General features: G+C 43.2%; 1 protein-coding gene across 1 annotated transcript in view; it reads left to right on the top strand.

Annotated features, from left to right (window-relative positions):
- The window catches only part of TRMT61A (tRNA methyltransferase 61A), a 38,753-nt gene extending 25,072 nt beyond the window's left edge, over nucleotides 1-13,681 (top strand). The window contains exon 4 of the mRNA XM_088455296.1: nucleotides 13,149-13,681. Within this exon, the coding sequence (XP_088311422.1) occupies nucleotides 13,149-13,462 (314 nt within the window). The 3' untranslated portion in view covers nucleotides 13,463-13,681. The remainder of the gene's footprint in view (nucleotides 1-13,148) is intronic.
- Nucleotides 13,682-17,635: the final 3,954 nt, after the last annotated feature.

The raw sequence follows: 17,635 nt of genomic DNA, 5'->3' as shown, positions 1-17,635 counted from the left end.
GGTCAGCTATGCAAACACTTGTCTAATATTGGATGAATTTGTGGTTTAAGGATGGGAGGGGGGTTTAAAATGTTAGAACGTTGAATCCACATACTGTACTAAAGGTCTTGATGTTGCTGCTTCCTATAACCAACATACACTAAATTACATGTTCACCCTAATTTCATGTCTCTCTGTAATCTTCACCTGATGAAATGATGGGACCCAGGCTGGGGTCAGTTATGTGCTCACACTCTGCGTAATAATGCTGCACCCTCTTGGGCGAAAGTCGCAGCTGCTATTGCTGTACAGAATGTGATCTGAGCATTTAAAGCACCTCCTTAACAAGGTTACCTCTCATGCTGAGGTCTCTAATGCAATAACAGATGGCCTACCTACGCTTTTTGCTGAGTGAGCATCTTATCCTGATGCATTTATCTCTGTCCACCATAGGGGAACGTTACTCGCTTGCAGCCAAACAAGGTTTTACAGTAGGGGGTGTCTCCAGTCACTTCCACTGTGAAACGGTAATTCTGTGAATATCATCTATCTACATCCCACAAACATCGTTGCTGGTCAGAATGTCGACAGGTTCTGAATCTTGACCTGGGCATAAGTCGACAAAAAAAAAAAAAAAGTGTGTATATGTATGTATGTATATATCATTTTTAACATGTTGACTGTACATTTTGGTGCTATAGGTTTTTGAATACTTTTGCCTAGCCATGCCGACCTAAAGTCCGTGTTTACATTCTGGTGTTGACATTCAGAATGTCGACTTTTCATATCCCCCCCCCCTCTCTCTCCCCCCCCTCTCTCTCCCTCTCTCTCTCTCCCCTGATCAGGCTACATTCCTGAAACACTACTTTTTAATGGGTCCTCTGAGCTGGTTTGATGTGTAGGAGCCATACATAACACATTACATAGCGCACAGGATTATGTTGGGCCCAATTAATTGAAAATGGCTGTCACTGGTGTGCCGTGCATACTGCAGAGGAATATTCAATACATTATGTTGTAGGTCAGAATAAGTAAATGGTACGGGACCCGTTCACTGAGTTTACCATACAAGCCATGTTTAGCAATCGATGCAGCCCCATTACCTATACAGCATATTCTATAGATACAAAGCTCCCTTCGGGGGCCTGCTTGCTGAGCGCAGGGCTTTTCAGATGACCAGTGTGAGTGACCCCATTTTTAAAAATAGCCTGGCTTTTACGGTGCGTCTTTTACAGTATAAGCCGGAAAAATCCGGTGCGCACAGAATATTGCAGCGGAGGAGTTAAACCGTTTTAGAAGGATAAATGATCCATTAGCAGAATGTTTGTTTTTTATTATATTACCAGCGGATGCTGTTACGTTTTACCTTATTAACCTTTCAATCCACTGTATACTATCATAGCTACAGTATTCTCCCAGTACTATCTGTCTGTGCGGGGCTCGTTACACAAGCTCCGTTAGTCTGTTACCTGTGCTGTAAATCATGTTGTACACGGATGCAGGTCTGCGCAGAGTTATCTCCTTATACATCAGCTAACAGATATTAAAGGTTTCTAGGTTTGCTATAAAGGTCAAATGCAAACCAGCAGTTTGCAGAGCAAATGGTGGATCTGTATGGTTTGTTTTTGTTTCAATTTATCTTCATGTTCTAAGCAACTCCATAAAAGTTTTTGTTAGAGCATATAATAACATAGATATATTAGCAACAAGCCCCATCTGTGTGGATAAGGCAATGGTTAAGTCATTCCTGTGTTCCCTGGATGGCTCTAGACTCCCTCTTGATTAATGACTCCCAGTATTAGACTTCTCTCTCTGGCATCTGACCTTTTTTTACTGTAGCTCTGCAGAATCCTTCCAAATTAATTTCTCATCGGTCTTGTTAATGAGCTCCAGTTAGAACAAAAACAAAATGTCTGTTTCATGTCTTGGCCCCCAAGTGTTTGAGCTGCATATATTATAGGATGTCCTGTGCCAATCTGGGCATCATGGACAGATATGCCGATATATGCATGCATTCAGCCCTCTATAATATTGCGTAGCATGCGACAAGCGCACTACATTGTGACGCATGGTAATCTCAATATGTAGCTTTAAGCTTGCTGTAACTCACCCCTATGTATGTATCCACCAATCTGTGGCCCGTACAGATCATTTCTGTTAACAAGGAAGCAGCCAACCAGTCGCTACGTGCCCGCCATTTATTTTTCTGATAATCCGTTTTATTCTATGACTAGAACTGTACATTTGATGATTTGCTGCCTCGGTCGCATAATGTACTTTAAATTTCATACCCATAACTCCTCTTCATTCTGCACTTGTTTGTTTCTCTCTCTATTCCAGGGGTCTTCAAACTTGGCCCTCCAGATGCTGTGGAACTACACATCCCAGCATGCACTACACATAGGTTTAGCATGCTGTTATATCAAAAAGGTGGCAGATCTTTTAAAATGTGTTTTGTGAGTGATGAATACACCTGTGCACCTGCTGGGTGACCTGGAAAACATGACCTGTGTGGGGTCCTGAGGACCGAGTTTGAGAACCAGTGCCCTAGAGTATTGGCATTTTTTTCCACGGGACCCCTGGGCCAAAAGTTTCTTATTGGAAAATTCAGCAAACATTAAATGAAGTAAATTGTGCTGATGTCACCCTTGGGTACAGTTAGGTGGTGGTTGTCAGGGCTGCACTTCTTTTGGTACACATATTTTTCGATAGGCAAAAGCAGTGCTACTAACTGCCAATCATACTGACTAAAAATAATTTTATTTGGTACTGGACCACCAACCTGGGGCACCCCTGAAAATGTCCTGAGGTACCCCAGGGTGCCACGGCACCCAGTTTGGGAATCACTGCTGTATGCGTTACCTATAAGAAAGAAAGTTTCTGTAAATGGACTGTACGCGTCCTTATCACAGGGGGCTGTTTTGAATTCGTGTGTGTGTGTGTGTGTGTGTGTGTGTGTGTATATATAATATATATATATATATATATATATATATATATATATATGTGTGTGTGTATAATATATATATATATATTTATTTATTTTTTATTTATTTTTTAGTCCAGTGATCAATTAAAACTTGCCTCTGGTAGATGCAGACAGAAGGTACAGCTGAAATTCCTAGGTGTTAATATTCTCTCCAGCCTACACATACAGAATCTCCTGGGACACTTTCATCGACTGTGCTGTGAAAATGAATGGGCAATATGACATTTTCAACTCTTGTTCAGCTTCTGAGATACGTGCACAGCAGACATGGGATTGGAGACCTATAATGCTGCCTATTTAGGCTAAATATAGAAAACTCTCTCGCTGGGTTTAGTCTTGATCATTGCCCAGCTGCTGAGAGAACATTGTGCTGCCTGTGTTACCTGGCTGGCCTCTGCTGGCACTGTAACCGCTACCTGAGTCTCTCACCATCCTCTCAGCAGCTCCATACAAAGCCACCTGTCATCTCTTCAGCTATCTGCGCCATGGGTCCAAATGTCTCAGCTTGTCTGTAGTGCGTTTAGGTTCGAGGGCATCTGCTCGGAACATCATTGATGCCGTGCGACAGCGACCCTGCGGCCAGTCGGACTTGTGAAGGTCATATCCTCCTGGCTGATGTGGAGTTACTGCCTAGCATAGTCAGATAAAGGTCAAAAATGTAGAATGAATACTCTAAAGTCCCCTATATTACACTCTCTTTTTTTAGTTGCCATGGTAAACTCTGTCCTTTTTTTTTTTTTTTTACTGGTTTTATTAATGGAACTACAATGTTGCTCATCTCTTTCTCAATGGCTGTCACTTGTCACTGTCCTGCGCATAATAGGTACTTAATGTTACGACTAATTAGCTGATAGTGTTATGTGTTTTCTGAGACAGCTCAGGAATAAGTGGAACAGGATCATATTTCATACAGTGAGACCTAGGCGTTCCTGTAGAAACACCAGAGAACTACACCCAGCGATTCCAAATCTATACAAGTGAAAAAACGTAGGCTTCATTTACTCCTGTAAAAACAAAAAAGAAAATCTAAAGATATCTTCTGGAACAGGCGCTCTAATAGGTACTTTTTCCACAGCAGCTGTATAAAATAGGGCTAGTCCCAACATGAATTAGGAAAAGCTAAAAGATGAACAGCGCTGGTAATGAGGATGTTTGATTATCTAATTACAACCAGATGAAGTGTATTGTAAACAAATAAAAAACATTTATTTTCTATTGAATTAAAATGCAAATTCATCTATATGCAATCTGAACACACATGTAGCAATTAAACAAGCATTTGACATTATGCACCTTAACTCCAATTGTGGGTATTCAGTGGACTTATTAAATGTTGGAAATGTCCTGTTCCTATCTGACTCCTTAGTAATGGACAGCAATTGTTAAAGGCTTGGTAGTAGGTCCAAATAGGATGTACAGTCTCATACCAACTCACGATGCTGAGGGTCCTTGTAGATGAGCGGAACAGCAATCTCCCTCTGGCAGATCCCCTGGAGTGGTAAAGGAGAATCATTTCCCGGATACTTTATGTTCTAGCAATCCAACCATTATCCACTTTCAGTATGAGAAAATGTCCAGGAATCTGGTTCAGGTCATGAAACGTCCACGATGCAATGAGTTGTATTTCAGTAAGTCCCAACAGAGTAGAGGTGCTCCACACTGACGCGTTTCGCTAGGCAACTCCCAGCTTTATCAAAGGTCTTTCTTGCTTTCATTTGTAAAGCGCAAAGGAATATACTGGCGCTTATAAGTAAAGGTTAATAATCGCAACAATTCTTGCTTTGGTCCTAATCCACCGTTCCAAAACGGCAGAAATCCAGAATACAAACGTAGGTTTCATAAAATCTGCACTTCAAAAAGGAAAAAAAAAATGTTTTTTAATTGTCATCCTCTTTATGCTAGCTTTCAAAAATGCATTCAATTCATTGGATAAGTGCCTGGAGCTATTTAATTGCCTGTGCTGCCATCCTCCGACTAGTGTATATCTGCTTGGTGGGTGCTAGTCATCGAATTACAGAGCGGGCAATTGAATAGCTCTAGGCTAGGGGTGGGCAATAAGTGACCGGCCCCCCTCCCAGCTGTTTTAAAACTACATATCCCAGCATGCCGTCCCACAGTTTTCCTATTTGACCATGCTAAAACTGTTGCAAGGCATACTGGGATGTGTAGTTCAACAACACCTGGAGGGCTGCTTATTGCCCACCCCTGCTCTAGGCACTCATCCTGGGATTTAACAAACTCGCACTGAAATAAAAAGCCCCTCCTCCCCCATTGTGTATGATTAATAAGAGTGGACTTTCCTTTTCACATCAGGGCGTCCCAAATTGTGTAGATACCAGTATATGGGTGATAGGGGACTTTTATTTTTTTTTCTTCTGTAATGTAGGGTAAGATGCACCCACTCCGTGAAAGTGCTGCCCCTTCCCCCAACTCCCCATTTAGTAGTAATTACTGGTGGGGGCGTGGTAAGTTTACTACTTACCTACTGCAGTGCTGAGGACAGATGGGACTTGTCTATAACTTTTTTGATATACATGTTAAGGACGAGCAAGACTTGTTCATTGCACTGAATTGGTTTAAAATATTAAAATAAATTAAAAATATAATAACTTCCACTTTAAAGCATAATTGCATTCCTAATCTAAAAATTTTGTTTTTCGTGATGAGCAAAGATATTAAAGTCTAAAACAACTTGAGGGGCGATTCAAGACTTGAGTAGAAACTTAGGCCCTCATTCAGAGCCGTACGCTCTGAGCAGAGCGCACGCTCTGAATGAGGGCCGCCCTCCATAAAAATGGAGCGTCCTCCTGGACGCTCGTATAGCTGTGGGTCACCACCCACAGCCTATACGAGCGTGCATTTTGTTGGCCGCGATGGTCGTAACCATCGCGACCATCGAAACTGCGAGCCGGAGCCTGCGGTTGAGGTTTTCAACCGCAAGCTCCGGAGTGATTTTGGCTCTATCAGAGCCAAAATCACTCCCACTGACATCACTAGTGATGTCAGTGGGCCGGCTTCTGACGGGAGGCGTTCCCGTGGGAACGCCCCCGTCAGGGAGGCACGCCCACCAAAGGGGGCGTGCTGTCAGTCAACATCGACAGCACGCCCCCTTGGAAGAGACACTACGAGCGAAGGAAAATCCTTCGCTCGTCGCGTCTGGCGCATGCGCACGACGGAGCTCCCTCCGTCGTGCCCATGCTCAGTGCAGAACATCGACCCACTTGCGAGCGGACAGCCGCTCGCGAGTGGGTCTGAATCAGGCCCATAGTTTCCAGACTAAGTGCCGGTTATGGTGCATACACACGATCAGATTTTTCCTTCAGATATGAACGATAACGATTTAAAAATCGTTCAGTCGTTCATATCTGAAGGAAAACCGTTCATATCTGACATGCCTGGACGATCAACGATGCGCGTTCCCGTTTGTCAGATAACGATATCTGACATCTGATGGGTTTGCAGTCAGACTTGGACGATTCCATTCATTTTAATGCAGTGAAAAATCGTTCAAATCGTTCAAAACTTTGGTTCAATCGTTCAGTCGTTCAGTCGTTCATCTGACAAATCTGACTGTGTGTACGCTCCATAACTTATTCACATAATTCCTGCGACTATTACACTACTTCACATGAGAATGCTCGGGCTTAGCCTCGTTACCAGCTCTCTCGTGTTAAGTGCCGGGCTCTTAGACCAGTTCCAAAGCTCTACTTAATGCTGATTTCTGCTTACACCCCAGAACGGTGCAAGCAGAAATCTGCGATAAACGCATGCTTTGGGGAGTAGTTGCAGGATTTAATTAAATAGCTCCCAGGCACTTAGGGCCTCATTCAGAGGCGGTCGTAGGATGCAAGCGGTCGTTCTGAAACAGGGCGGCCGCTTGCATCCTGAACGGCCGCCTCCATGACTGTCGTTAACACCCACAGCTCTAACGACCGACAAGGGTGATGGTCACGATGGTCAAGACCATCGCGACCATCGGGGCTTACGACGAGACCCTAAGGTAGGGTCTCGTCAACCTTAAGCCCCAGGGAGCTTCCTGCTCTGATCGAGCAGGAAGCTCCCCACTGACATCACTGATTATGTCAGTGGGACCGCCCCCAAACGGCAAGCGTTCCTACTGGAACGCATCCGTTTGGCCAGGCACGCCCCCGGCCCGCCCAGAAAACGAGGCGAGCTGTCACTCAACATCGACAGCTCGCCCCGTCTACGACGAGACCCCTAACGACGGATCACCCGTCGTTAGCCGGGTCTCGCGCATGCGCACGATGGGGCCGGCTCCATCGTGCGCATGCGCTGTGGGGCAACATCCAGCCTGAATGAGCTCCTTAGTCTGGGAGCTAAATTCCAGTGTTAGAACTGAATTGCCCCCCTTGATTACACCATTCCCCAGAACTGCCAGGTTCCCTGATGACTTTAATGCTCCCATGCCTCTGTCCTTATTGCTGTTCTGCCTGTTTATGAAAGGTTAGGCGGGGGCAGATGCATTTTTCCTGTGATTGACCAATCTTGCATGAATGGAAACAATTAAACCTTATTGTTAATTAAATTCGACCTCAACCAAAGCTACATTTTCAGTATTGTGTGGACTTCATCGTGAAGAATGTTGAACTCCTTTGGAAAAAGTCCAATTTGACAGGAATGTTGATGTCTAAATATTAGTTTCTTGTTTGACCACTTAACTGGCTCCATTTTTTTTATTTTTTTTTATTTATTTATTTTTTAACCGCTCCGAAATTGTCATTTTGTTTATATGAGTGAAGTAGATGAACATATATTTCAACTAATGCAAAATGATTTAAAAAAAAAAAAATATTTTGTAAAAAAAAATATATATATATAAAATTTAAAACAATCGGTTTTTCAATCATCAGAACATTGGATCACCACCATCGGAATATAGAAAACATTGCGACTTTGCATTTCACAGCGGCTTTAGGCACCAGGTACACTTTAGGGGGGTGACACTGGGGGAAGGGTGTAGGCAAGCAGGAAGGGAAGGTCCCTCTGAGAGCTGCAGCTGCGGGAAGATTCTCTTCATGCTGTCGCCAACACTGTTTATCTGATCTGGTCGCAATATTGCGACCAGATCAGATAAAGCACTGTCTGGTGTGGTCAGGAAAAATGCAACCATGCCAGGCAAGTGGTTAAAGTACCAACCAATCAGCTCCTGTCATTTTTCAAACACAGGGCCGTATTCGATTAGTTTCGCATAGGCGAGAAAGTTCTGCCTGCCCGACTTTTCGCCACCTTCGCCTGTTTTGGAGGCGAAAACTTTTTGTGCACGTTCCCGATTTACTCGAATGTGAACCAGGCAAAAAGTGCAGGATGAATGGGGGGAATCACTCTGTACCCCAGAAACAGATGGGCTGACTTCGGAAATCATTATGGTAGTTTAGTATTAGCCTTAATTGAACTAGTTAGGGTACTTAAGTGGTGGTAATTGCTTGCTAGTAGCGTCTTGGTAAAAGTGTGGAAGAATGGCATAAAGCAATGTTTTTTTGGTGAAAATAAGTAGTTCCTTCAAATTTGGGGTGTGTGAAAATGGGTACTAGCATATTTTAATGTCTCTAAAGTGAAGTTTTAGAAAAAGTGAAATTCCTCCGACATACAAGCACCTGCAATGCCAAAAATATTTGACCCCTTCTAGAGCACCCCAGAAGCTTATTTCGCTAGTTTTTGAAGTTGTCCCCCCACTTTTTTAATTTTTACCCCAAATTTCTAAGGCTTTTTTTGGAGTGTTCCTGGATTTTTTATTTTTTGGGGGTGGATTGTCCTTTGGTGGGGGGTACCAAGGGTTCTGAATGGTTTCCCAACATCTGCACCCCAATATATAGATTTTACACTTCTTTTTATTTTTTTTCTCATCTTATTCAAAAGTTTCGCCTATTTCAGTGCATTGACTTTTCGCTTAGGCGAAAACGGAATGGAATTGAATATGGAGATAAATTTTCAGGCAAAATTGAGGGAATTGCATCTGTGCAAATACTAGTAATTGGATGGTTGCTGTAAATGGAGTCTGTATAGCTGGCTGCTAATGGTGATTTACACTGAAAACTTTGTGAGTTTTTATTCATACGTGACCAAATATATGTTTCCAATAGGGACTTGCTGTACCTCCTTTCTGCAGCCGGTGCTGCGTTCATGCCTCTGAGTCTGTGGTAGCATGCTGTATATACTGAGCACACACAATATTCTAATATAATGGACATGCTCTGGGGGTTTTTCCTGAATTTCTCATAAGCCAGTAAAAACAGTAGGAAGAGTCTGCTGTACATACATTGTGCTAGTAGGACATATTATTGATTCAAGTCAGCGACCCAATGAATACATTTTCATAGTGTATATCCTTTTATGTCCTCAATTCATGCAAATAAAATGAGCCAAAAGATAGACATATTAGGCTAATTTAGAGGCTGGAGCAAATACCCGAGCAGCGCCATGTTTGTACTCCTGGTAGCAGGTCATTATACACTCATCCCCTGTAGTGGCACACTCCCCCCCTCCCCAATCTTAGCAGCACATTCCCTCCTCACCTCTCCATAGCCATAGAGCAGCATTCCCTCTCCCAGCCAGCTGCTGTCGGCCATTCTTGCCTGTTCTCCTTTATCTGTCTTGCGTTTCTAAGCCCTACATTTGTACAGGGATAGTATGGCAGTGATTCTGACACTCAGGGAGAAGTATCAAGACCTAAGGAGTCTATTTACTAAGCAGTGTTAGGAGACAGAGTGAAAAGTGATAAGGTGCCAGCCAATCAGCTCCTAACTGTCATCTCACAGGCTGTGTTTGAAAAATGACAGTTGGGAGCTGATTGGCTGGCACCTTATCACTTTTCACTCTGTCTCCTAACACTGCTTAGTAAATAGACCCCTTAGTGCCAGATGTATCAAGCCTTGGAGAGAGATAAAGTTGAGACATTGCATAAAGCAGCTATTCAGCTTGTAGATGTCATTTATCTGGCACAGTCTTTGAAATGACAGATGCTGATTGGTTGTTTTGGGCATCTACTCTACTTTATCTCTCTCCCCCACAGTGACAGTGGGAGACCAGATACAATTACAGGACATGTGCAGAAAGACTGCGGGATGCAGTCACAGCAATACTGGTGCATTATTTGTGTCCTGGGACCCCCTGTATTGTTTAATGTTTTGTGGGCCACAGAAATGGAACCACTGCACTGTACAAAGGGGGGTGTAATATAGATGTATAAATAAAAACTTTTTTTTTTTCATTGCCACATTGGTCCTGGCATCTGTTGTGCCCAGAAGTGTGAGCTTTATATATGCCATGCTGTACCCTTTTTTTTTTTTTTTTTTCTTCCATTTAAGAAAACAGTGACAAAAGCTGGTTCAGGATCTAGTCTCCTGCAAAGAACAAACAATTCAATATTTCATTTGCATGGTCTCCCTTGAGCCAGGTTTCCTATTAATCCTGAAGGTCATTCTAAAATCCGCTGCAAAGTAGGATGCAAATTGAATCAACCCGATGCTAAACTGGATAGCTGCAAAATCAGCATACATCATTTATATCCCCGATTTGATTTAAAAAGTTATCAATCCATGGCGTGGCTCTTGGAAGCTCTGGGCCCTGTAATATACTGGCCATTATTAATGTGTCTAGAAATGTATTTATTTGCAGCTAAACCTATGCAGGTCACTACTTGTGTTGTGAATGTACTACAGTATATTTGCTTTGCTTGTAGCATAGTGAATAGAGTTAATAAAATATATGTAGCATTTTGGCAACCCCCCCTCTGAGGAAATAAGTGTTCCTGCTTTGTTCCTACAGTAACTGTGACTGTCACAAACAATGGATTAGTCATTAATGTTTAAAGGGAGCCCCACATGAGGAAAATTCTTCTATGTCTTCATTATGTTGTCAGTGTTACTGAAAAGAAAAATCAGCCGCTTGAAAGCTCTTTTTGATGTAGGGAAATTCTTTTTATATAATGAATCAGCTAAACGGTGCCTTTAGCCTACACAGAGTGGATGAAGCCATTTTGTGGGCTTGATCCATATGCATAACAATTCTTGCTATCACACCACTGTGACATAAAGCTGTGTGTCTAGTTTGTAATGAATTGAATACTAGCTGAGGCATGAGGTACTTTGTCTTTTTGTCTCAGAGGTGTTGCCAGCTCTTGGTGAAATAATTAGGCAGCATCCTCATGGATAATTGTTCGGCTTACAAAATGGCCTCCTTCACTTCATGTAGATGACTGGTACACTGAAGTATGTTGATAGTCCCTCATTAATATTGCTGAGTCCCCTCAAGATACTTTCAGAGACTCCTTGAGATGGTCTGCAGAAATTGATATTTAGAACACACACTATTTAGCAATGTATACGTACAGTTCATAACTAGGGCTGTTAATTGGATATGTGCAGATTAACTGGTTAGGTTCCTGTAGTGTGCGGTGGATTTTATGCCCGGTCCATTGAGTCCCATCGGTGAGGGACCCTTGCAGAATGGATTGCTCGGGGTCAGGGGCTTTGGCCTGTGGAATATTTGGAAGTGGGGGGTTGGGGCGCTTACTTGAAATCTTTTTTTTTTTTTTTTTTTTTTTTTTTCCCCCCCACACAAATTTCCTTTTCTTTTTTTTCTGTGGCCCCTATCTCATATTCTTCCCAAGTAGTCTTTCCTGTTCACCTGATTTAGACCAAAGTAGTTGTAATTGAAATTGTGCTTATTAGGATCCATTTGAATATACAGGGCGTTATAAATGTACATTATCTATGCTGATTACTATGGATATGGCACATTTCCAGTTGACATATCACATATTCATTTAACTTTTTTCTTTTTTTTTTTTTTACGCTAGCTCTTTAATTTTGGATTGTATTTATACTGGTGTTTTTCAGCGGGAGAGCCGATCAATGATGATCTAAACAATAATTTCTTTGATTAGGGTAGAAACAAATCTGCGGATTAGACTTTGATCAGTAGCTCATGCTAATAAAAGTGGAAACATCAGCTCTTTTTTTTTTTTTTTTTTAATTGTTCAAAAGAAAAATATCAAAAGAAATATAGTTCCTGCTTTTTGAGTGCAGATTTTGCACTAGTTTATTTTATGCTTTGAAGCAGACCTAGGCAACTTAAGGCACTCCAGCTGCTGTGGTACTACAAGTCCCAGCATGCCCAGTCTAGATGGCCCAGTATGTTGGCAGTCTAAGTTCAATCACCTGGTTAACCATACGTTGCTGTCCTTTGCTTTATATAGAGGACTGGAGCCTCTCTGAATGCTGTCATGTGTTTATACAGATTTATCTATGCTTTTGTAGTGGGAGCTGCCATTTTGTGGTAAAATCTACATCATAAGAGCAAAAATAAACCCAAATAATAAAGAATAGTTACTGCTACTAAAAGTAAAATAATTTTCCCTCATAATTATACATTTGCTTGCCAGCATTTGAATGTTTTTGTTTTATTTTGTTTTTCTTTTCTCCTTTTTTTCTATGTAGTCTATATTTGTTTGCATTACTTATATATACAGCACAAAATGGGGAAACTCCCTAGTCTGAGAGGCTTTGTTGAAAAATGTACTGCTTGGTAAACAAAACCAATACTTAGGCAGCATCATGTCAGTTCATTAAGAAATGGTGAGATCATTTGGAAACACTGGTCATTAGAGAATTGATGGGGCTGTATTTCCATGCATAACAATCATCCTGTAAAATGTCTGCCACCCCGTTGTATAGGACTCGTGCATTTTACGTTTATCTCTACAAAGTTATGACAATGACATCCGAGAAATAAGATTATCTGCCTAATAATAAAATAAGCTCATATTTAAAATCAAACACTATTTGTAATTAGTTTTCTATCTGTTTAGCAGGCACTAGATGTCTTTGGCTGAAGAATTCTTATTAGATCTGCCCATATTTATGCAGTCTTGAGCAACACCTAGAATTACAATGCTTTATAAACCTGCTTTGCTTTCCACTAATGCTCCGCTGTTAAATGATCCCTTCCCTTGGTTGGTTTTGTATAGGATTCTAATTACCTTCTAGCTATAGCGGAATGGGCTGTAGATTTATTGCCATGCTGCCTGAGAGAAGTAATCAAGCCCGCATAATATTGTATAGACGTCCTGCGGCAAAGCGCAGAACGTTGTAGTCAGGGATCTGTCTTGGTCATCAGTAAAGCGATTTTATCCACATGTATTTTTTGTTTCTTTTTGCAGGCGGGAGGGTGTGCTCCTTCTCTCCCTGCATTGAGCAGGTGCAGAGAACCTGCCTGGCTCTGATGGAACACGGCTTTACAGACATAACCACCCTGGAAATCCTCCTCCGTGTGTATGACGTAAGGACAGTATCTTTGCAGAACCCAAACTTTGGGACCATTGAGGAAGATAAAGGATGCACAGAGAGCAGCAAGAAGTCCAAGCAGGACCCTACTTTCCAACAGGAGAGCACAGTGTTTAAAAGTGGCGTTTCGCCCAGGGAAACCGTGGGTCATACTGGCTACTTGACCTTTGCCACCAAGAGTTTATTTTAGGTATTCCTCTGGAAAGACAGAGAAGCATGCATACTGTACATCTGTCAGCAGAGAACCCCATATATAGCCAGGCTCAGCTGAAGAATGCGTTCATGTAAACAGCACATTCACATGGCAGAGGCTGCTGGAGATTCCAGTGCTGATTGTCCTTTCTGCTAGCATAGGACTATCGCATCCGTTTATCAGTGTATGTAAATAATAAACTTTTTTTTTTTTTTTATCTTATTGTGTCAGCGTATGACTGTAACTGGGCTAAGACTGATGTATTGAACAGTGTTAGCGAGTACTGTACTAGGCTGCTTTTTGCTGCACTGCAAGTAACTACTGCACTGTACTGCCATAGTGCTCTCATGTAATACTGGTGTAGAATGTGTTGTAGTGCACTGCCCAGTAATATACAGATCTCTATGCTTAATATTGCATTGTTACACGCATTTAAGGTGGTGTCCACCCAAAGTAAATATTTATATGGCAAGATGATGTTCTAGCATGCAGCACCTCTAATAAGAGTCATTTTAGCACTCTTTCATGTTACGCATGAAGCGCAATGTGTGGATGGCTACAACAGCCATACAATTAATGTGTCGCAGCGCTGATGATTCATTATTCCCCTGCTATAAGAGAGAGAGCCATGGTGCCAGGTGTAGCACAGTACACTGATCATTACTGAGCTGCATCATTACATCACATGGTACATTGCACTGAGCCCATGGTGCTGCATTGCAAGGCAGTGACATTGCCTTGTGTACGCAGTCTCTCAATTGTAGTGAGGTTATTTTTTTAAGCTTTAATGCAGGGCATGATATTGTAGTAATCTTATATATAGTACTAACTATGGTACTCGTACTGTTCACTCTTGTATACATACACTGCATGCATAGTACTATATCCTCAGCATGCATGGGATTCTTCTGAGCTCTCATATGTCAGACCACATGCATGGGGCTGTACTGAGCTCTCCTATATTCCACCACATGCATGGGGCTGTACTGAGCTTTCCTATATTCCACCACATGCATGGGGCTGTACTGCGCTCTCCTATATTCCACCGCATGCATGGGGCTGTACTGCGCTCTCCTATATTCCACCACATGCATGGGGGCTGTACTGAGCTCTCCTATATTCCACCACATGCATGTGGACTGTACTGAGCTTTCCTATATTCCACCGCAGGCATGGGGCTGTACTGAGCTCTCCTATATTCCACCGCATGCATGGGGCTGTACTGAGCTCTCCTATATACCACTGCAGGCATGGGAGCTGTACTGAGCTCTCCTATATTCCACTGCAGGCATGGGAGCTGTACTGAGCTTTCCTATATTCCACCGCAGGCATGGGGGCTATATTCCACCGCATGCATGGGGCTGTACTGAGCTCTCCTATATTTCACCGCATGCATGGGGCTGTACTGAGCTTTTCTATATTCCACCGCATGCATGGGGCTGTACTGTGCTCTCCTATATTCCACCGCAGGCATGGGGGCTATATTCCACCGCATGCATGGGGCTGTACTGAGCTCTCCTATATTTCACTGCATGCATGGGGCTGTACTAGGCTTTTCTATATTCCACCACATGCATGGGGCTGTACTGCGCTCTCCTATATTCCACCACATGCATGGGGCTGTACTGCGCTCTCCTATATTCCACTGCATGGATGGGGGCTGTACTGAGCTTTCCTATTTTCCACCGCATGCATGGGGGCTGTACTGAGCTCTCCTATATTTCACTGCATGCATGGGGCTGTACTGAGCTTTTCTATATTCCACCACATGCATGGGGCTGTACTGCGCTCTCCTATATTCCACCGCATGCATGGGGCTGTACTGAGCTCTCCTATATTTCACTGCATGCATGTGGGCTGTACTAGGCTTTTCTATATTCCACCACATGCATGGGGCTGTACTGCGCTCTCCTATATTCCACCACATGCATGGGGCTGTACTGCGCTCTCCTATATTCCACTGCATGGATGGGGGCTGTACTGAGCTTTCCTATTTTCCACCGCATGCATGGGGGCTGTACTGAGCTTTCCTATTTTCCACCGCATGCATGGGGGCTGTACTGAGCTCTCCTATATTTCACTGCATGCATGGGGCTGTACTGAGCTTTTCTATATTCCACCACATGCATGGGGCTGTACTGCGCTCTCCTATATTCCACCGCATGCATGGGGCTGTACTGAGCTCTCCTATATTCCACTGCATGCATGGGGCTGTACTGAGCTCTCCTATATTCCACTGCAGGTATGGGGGCTGTACTGAGCTCTCCCCCAATCACTGAATACATTGTACAGTGTTCCTTTTACATTGTCTTCAATACGCTCATGGCTTTGGCTCGAACACCTGAATGTTACTGCAGACAGAGCGGGTACAGTATTTCTCTTTCCTTATTTAGAGTGTGTGACTAGAGCTTGCACATTGGCCACATATGGGAGCATGCCTGTCTGGCGTTTCTCCATATTAGTATATATACAGCAGCACAGTGTCTTACACTGCTGCTGGCTATTGTTAAACTGTCTCAGCCCTAAAAGCTGATTATTTCCTCTAATATCTGTGGCATCAGCTATGTTGTGCAATGGCAGGTTTGTGGGGGACATGCTTTACACAGGAACGGTCTTCAAAATTTAAGCGTTGTCGCAATATAATCTACACAGCATAGTGTTTTATATGGAATGTGGGCTAATGAATCGTGTGTATATTACTAATTGGTCTTTCTGTGATCAGTCCACTTATCTCCCCTAATCACCCTACTACTTCCTTATCAGCACCCTCCTTAATTATTACAAACCATGATTTCCTGGATCAAATAGTGGTGTAAAGACTGTGGACCCCCTTTATGAAGTGCACTGGGTGTGCCTTACAGTACCCATCACTCGGAATACCAATGCTACGCGCTGGGTAAACCGCTTTGTAAAATAGAATGGACCTAGGTTTCCAGGGAAGCAGAAAAGTCTGAAGAGGCACATTGTGCAAAAGATCCAATGTCACATGAAGCCCAACTAACACTATCTGGGCTTAGGGCCTGATTCAGAGCCGGACGCAATTAGCGCTCGCTCGTCCAGAAAATAGGGGTGGCTATTCAAATGAACCGTTTGCTCTCTGCAGTCTATTCACGCCTCTAGGTCTGAACGAGCGAACAAAACTTGCGGTCGTTTTTTGGAAAAATACGCCCCCTGGCCGCTCGCATCCTACGTCATGTCCGCTATTTATTAGATTAATCGAGTACATCGACCAGCATATGAACTGCTCACTATTCTTGTGGTTGGTTTTTGCTACCACAATTTTGCGAGCAGTTCTGGCTATAAAATAACCCAGTGAGGTGGTCAATGACGCTGCTGTTTTAATTATGCACACCCATAAAACGCCCGTTTTGACCTTTAAGCACGCCTGCGTTCGGATCTCCACTCCCCGTTTTCAAGCACCTTCCCCTGTTACCACCCACATACGCCTCCTCCTGTCACTCAAATTATCAGGCATTCGCTATTTTGCGAGCACATGAATTTCGACCGCACTGACTGGTTCGCACATGCGTATAACGATCCGTACGCATGCGCAGTTGGGCAAACATCGCTCGGAGCGAACGAGAGGCCGCTTACGAGCGGCTCTGAATCAGGCCCTTAGATCGCAGCCTTACCACTTTTATACAGCACTGTTTCGTGTGTAAATATTCACACCTAGGCAGGTGTTCCTAATAACCCAGTATTTTTATTATATGCGTTGTAAGGCTATACCACATGATCAAAAGAAAGCGCTAACTCTGGGTATTCTGTGATAGTGGCTACTGATGTTTGTGGCTTATTTTGCTCCAATCCTGCTGACTCTATCCAGAGACCTATATCAGGTTTCCTTGGATCTTGGACTTTGGCAGCAAAAAGAGTTTGTTTTCCTTCTCCTACCTTGTTCAGCCAGAATGGTAATCCTCAGCGAGGACCGTCTTGGCTGCCTTATTGCTTCAGACATTGGGTCTGATTCATGATTCTGTGGTGTACACAGATTGGCCGATGGTGCGTACTGCGCTTGCACCACATTGCGTTTTGGGGTGGTGACGGCAGAGTGGTCGGAGAAACGCAGTCGTGCTGTTGTAAAATGCTGTTGTATGGGCGTGCATAAATTAGCCACTGTGACGGAATACGCAGCTTGAGTACTCAATGCGTGCGACGAGACTTGCAAAT

The sequence above is a fragment of the Taudactylus pleione genome, unplaced genomic scaffold (genome assembly GCF_031769625.1).
Source record: "Taudactylus pleione unplaced genomic scaffold, aTauple2 ptg000652l, whole genome shotgun sequence".
Lineage (NCBI taxonomy): Eukaryota > Metazoa > Chordata > Amphibia > Anura > Myobatrachidae > Taudactylus > Taudactylus pleione.
The sequence above is the reverse complement of the archived record's forward strand: the minus strand, read 5'-3'. Positions and strand labels throughout refer to the sequence as shown.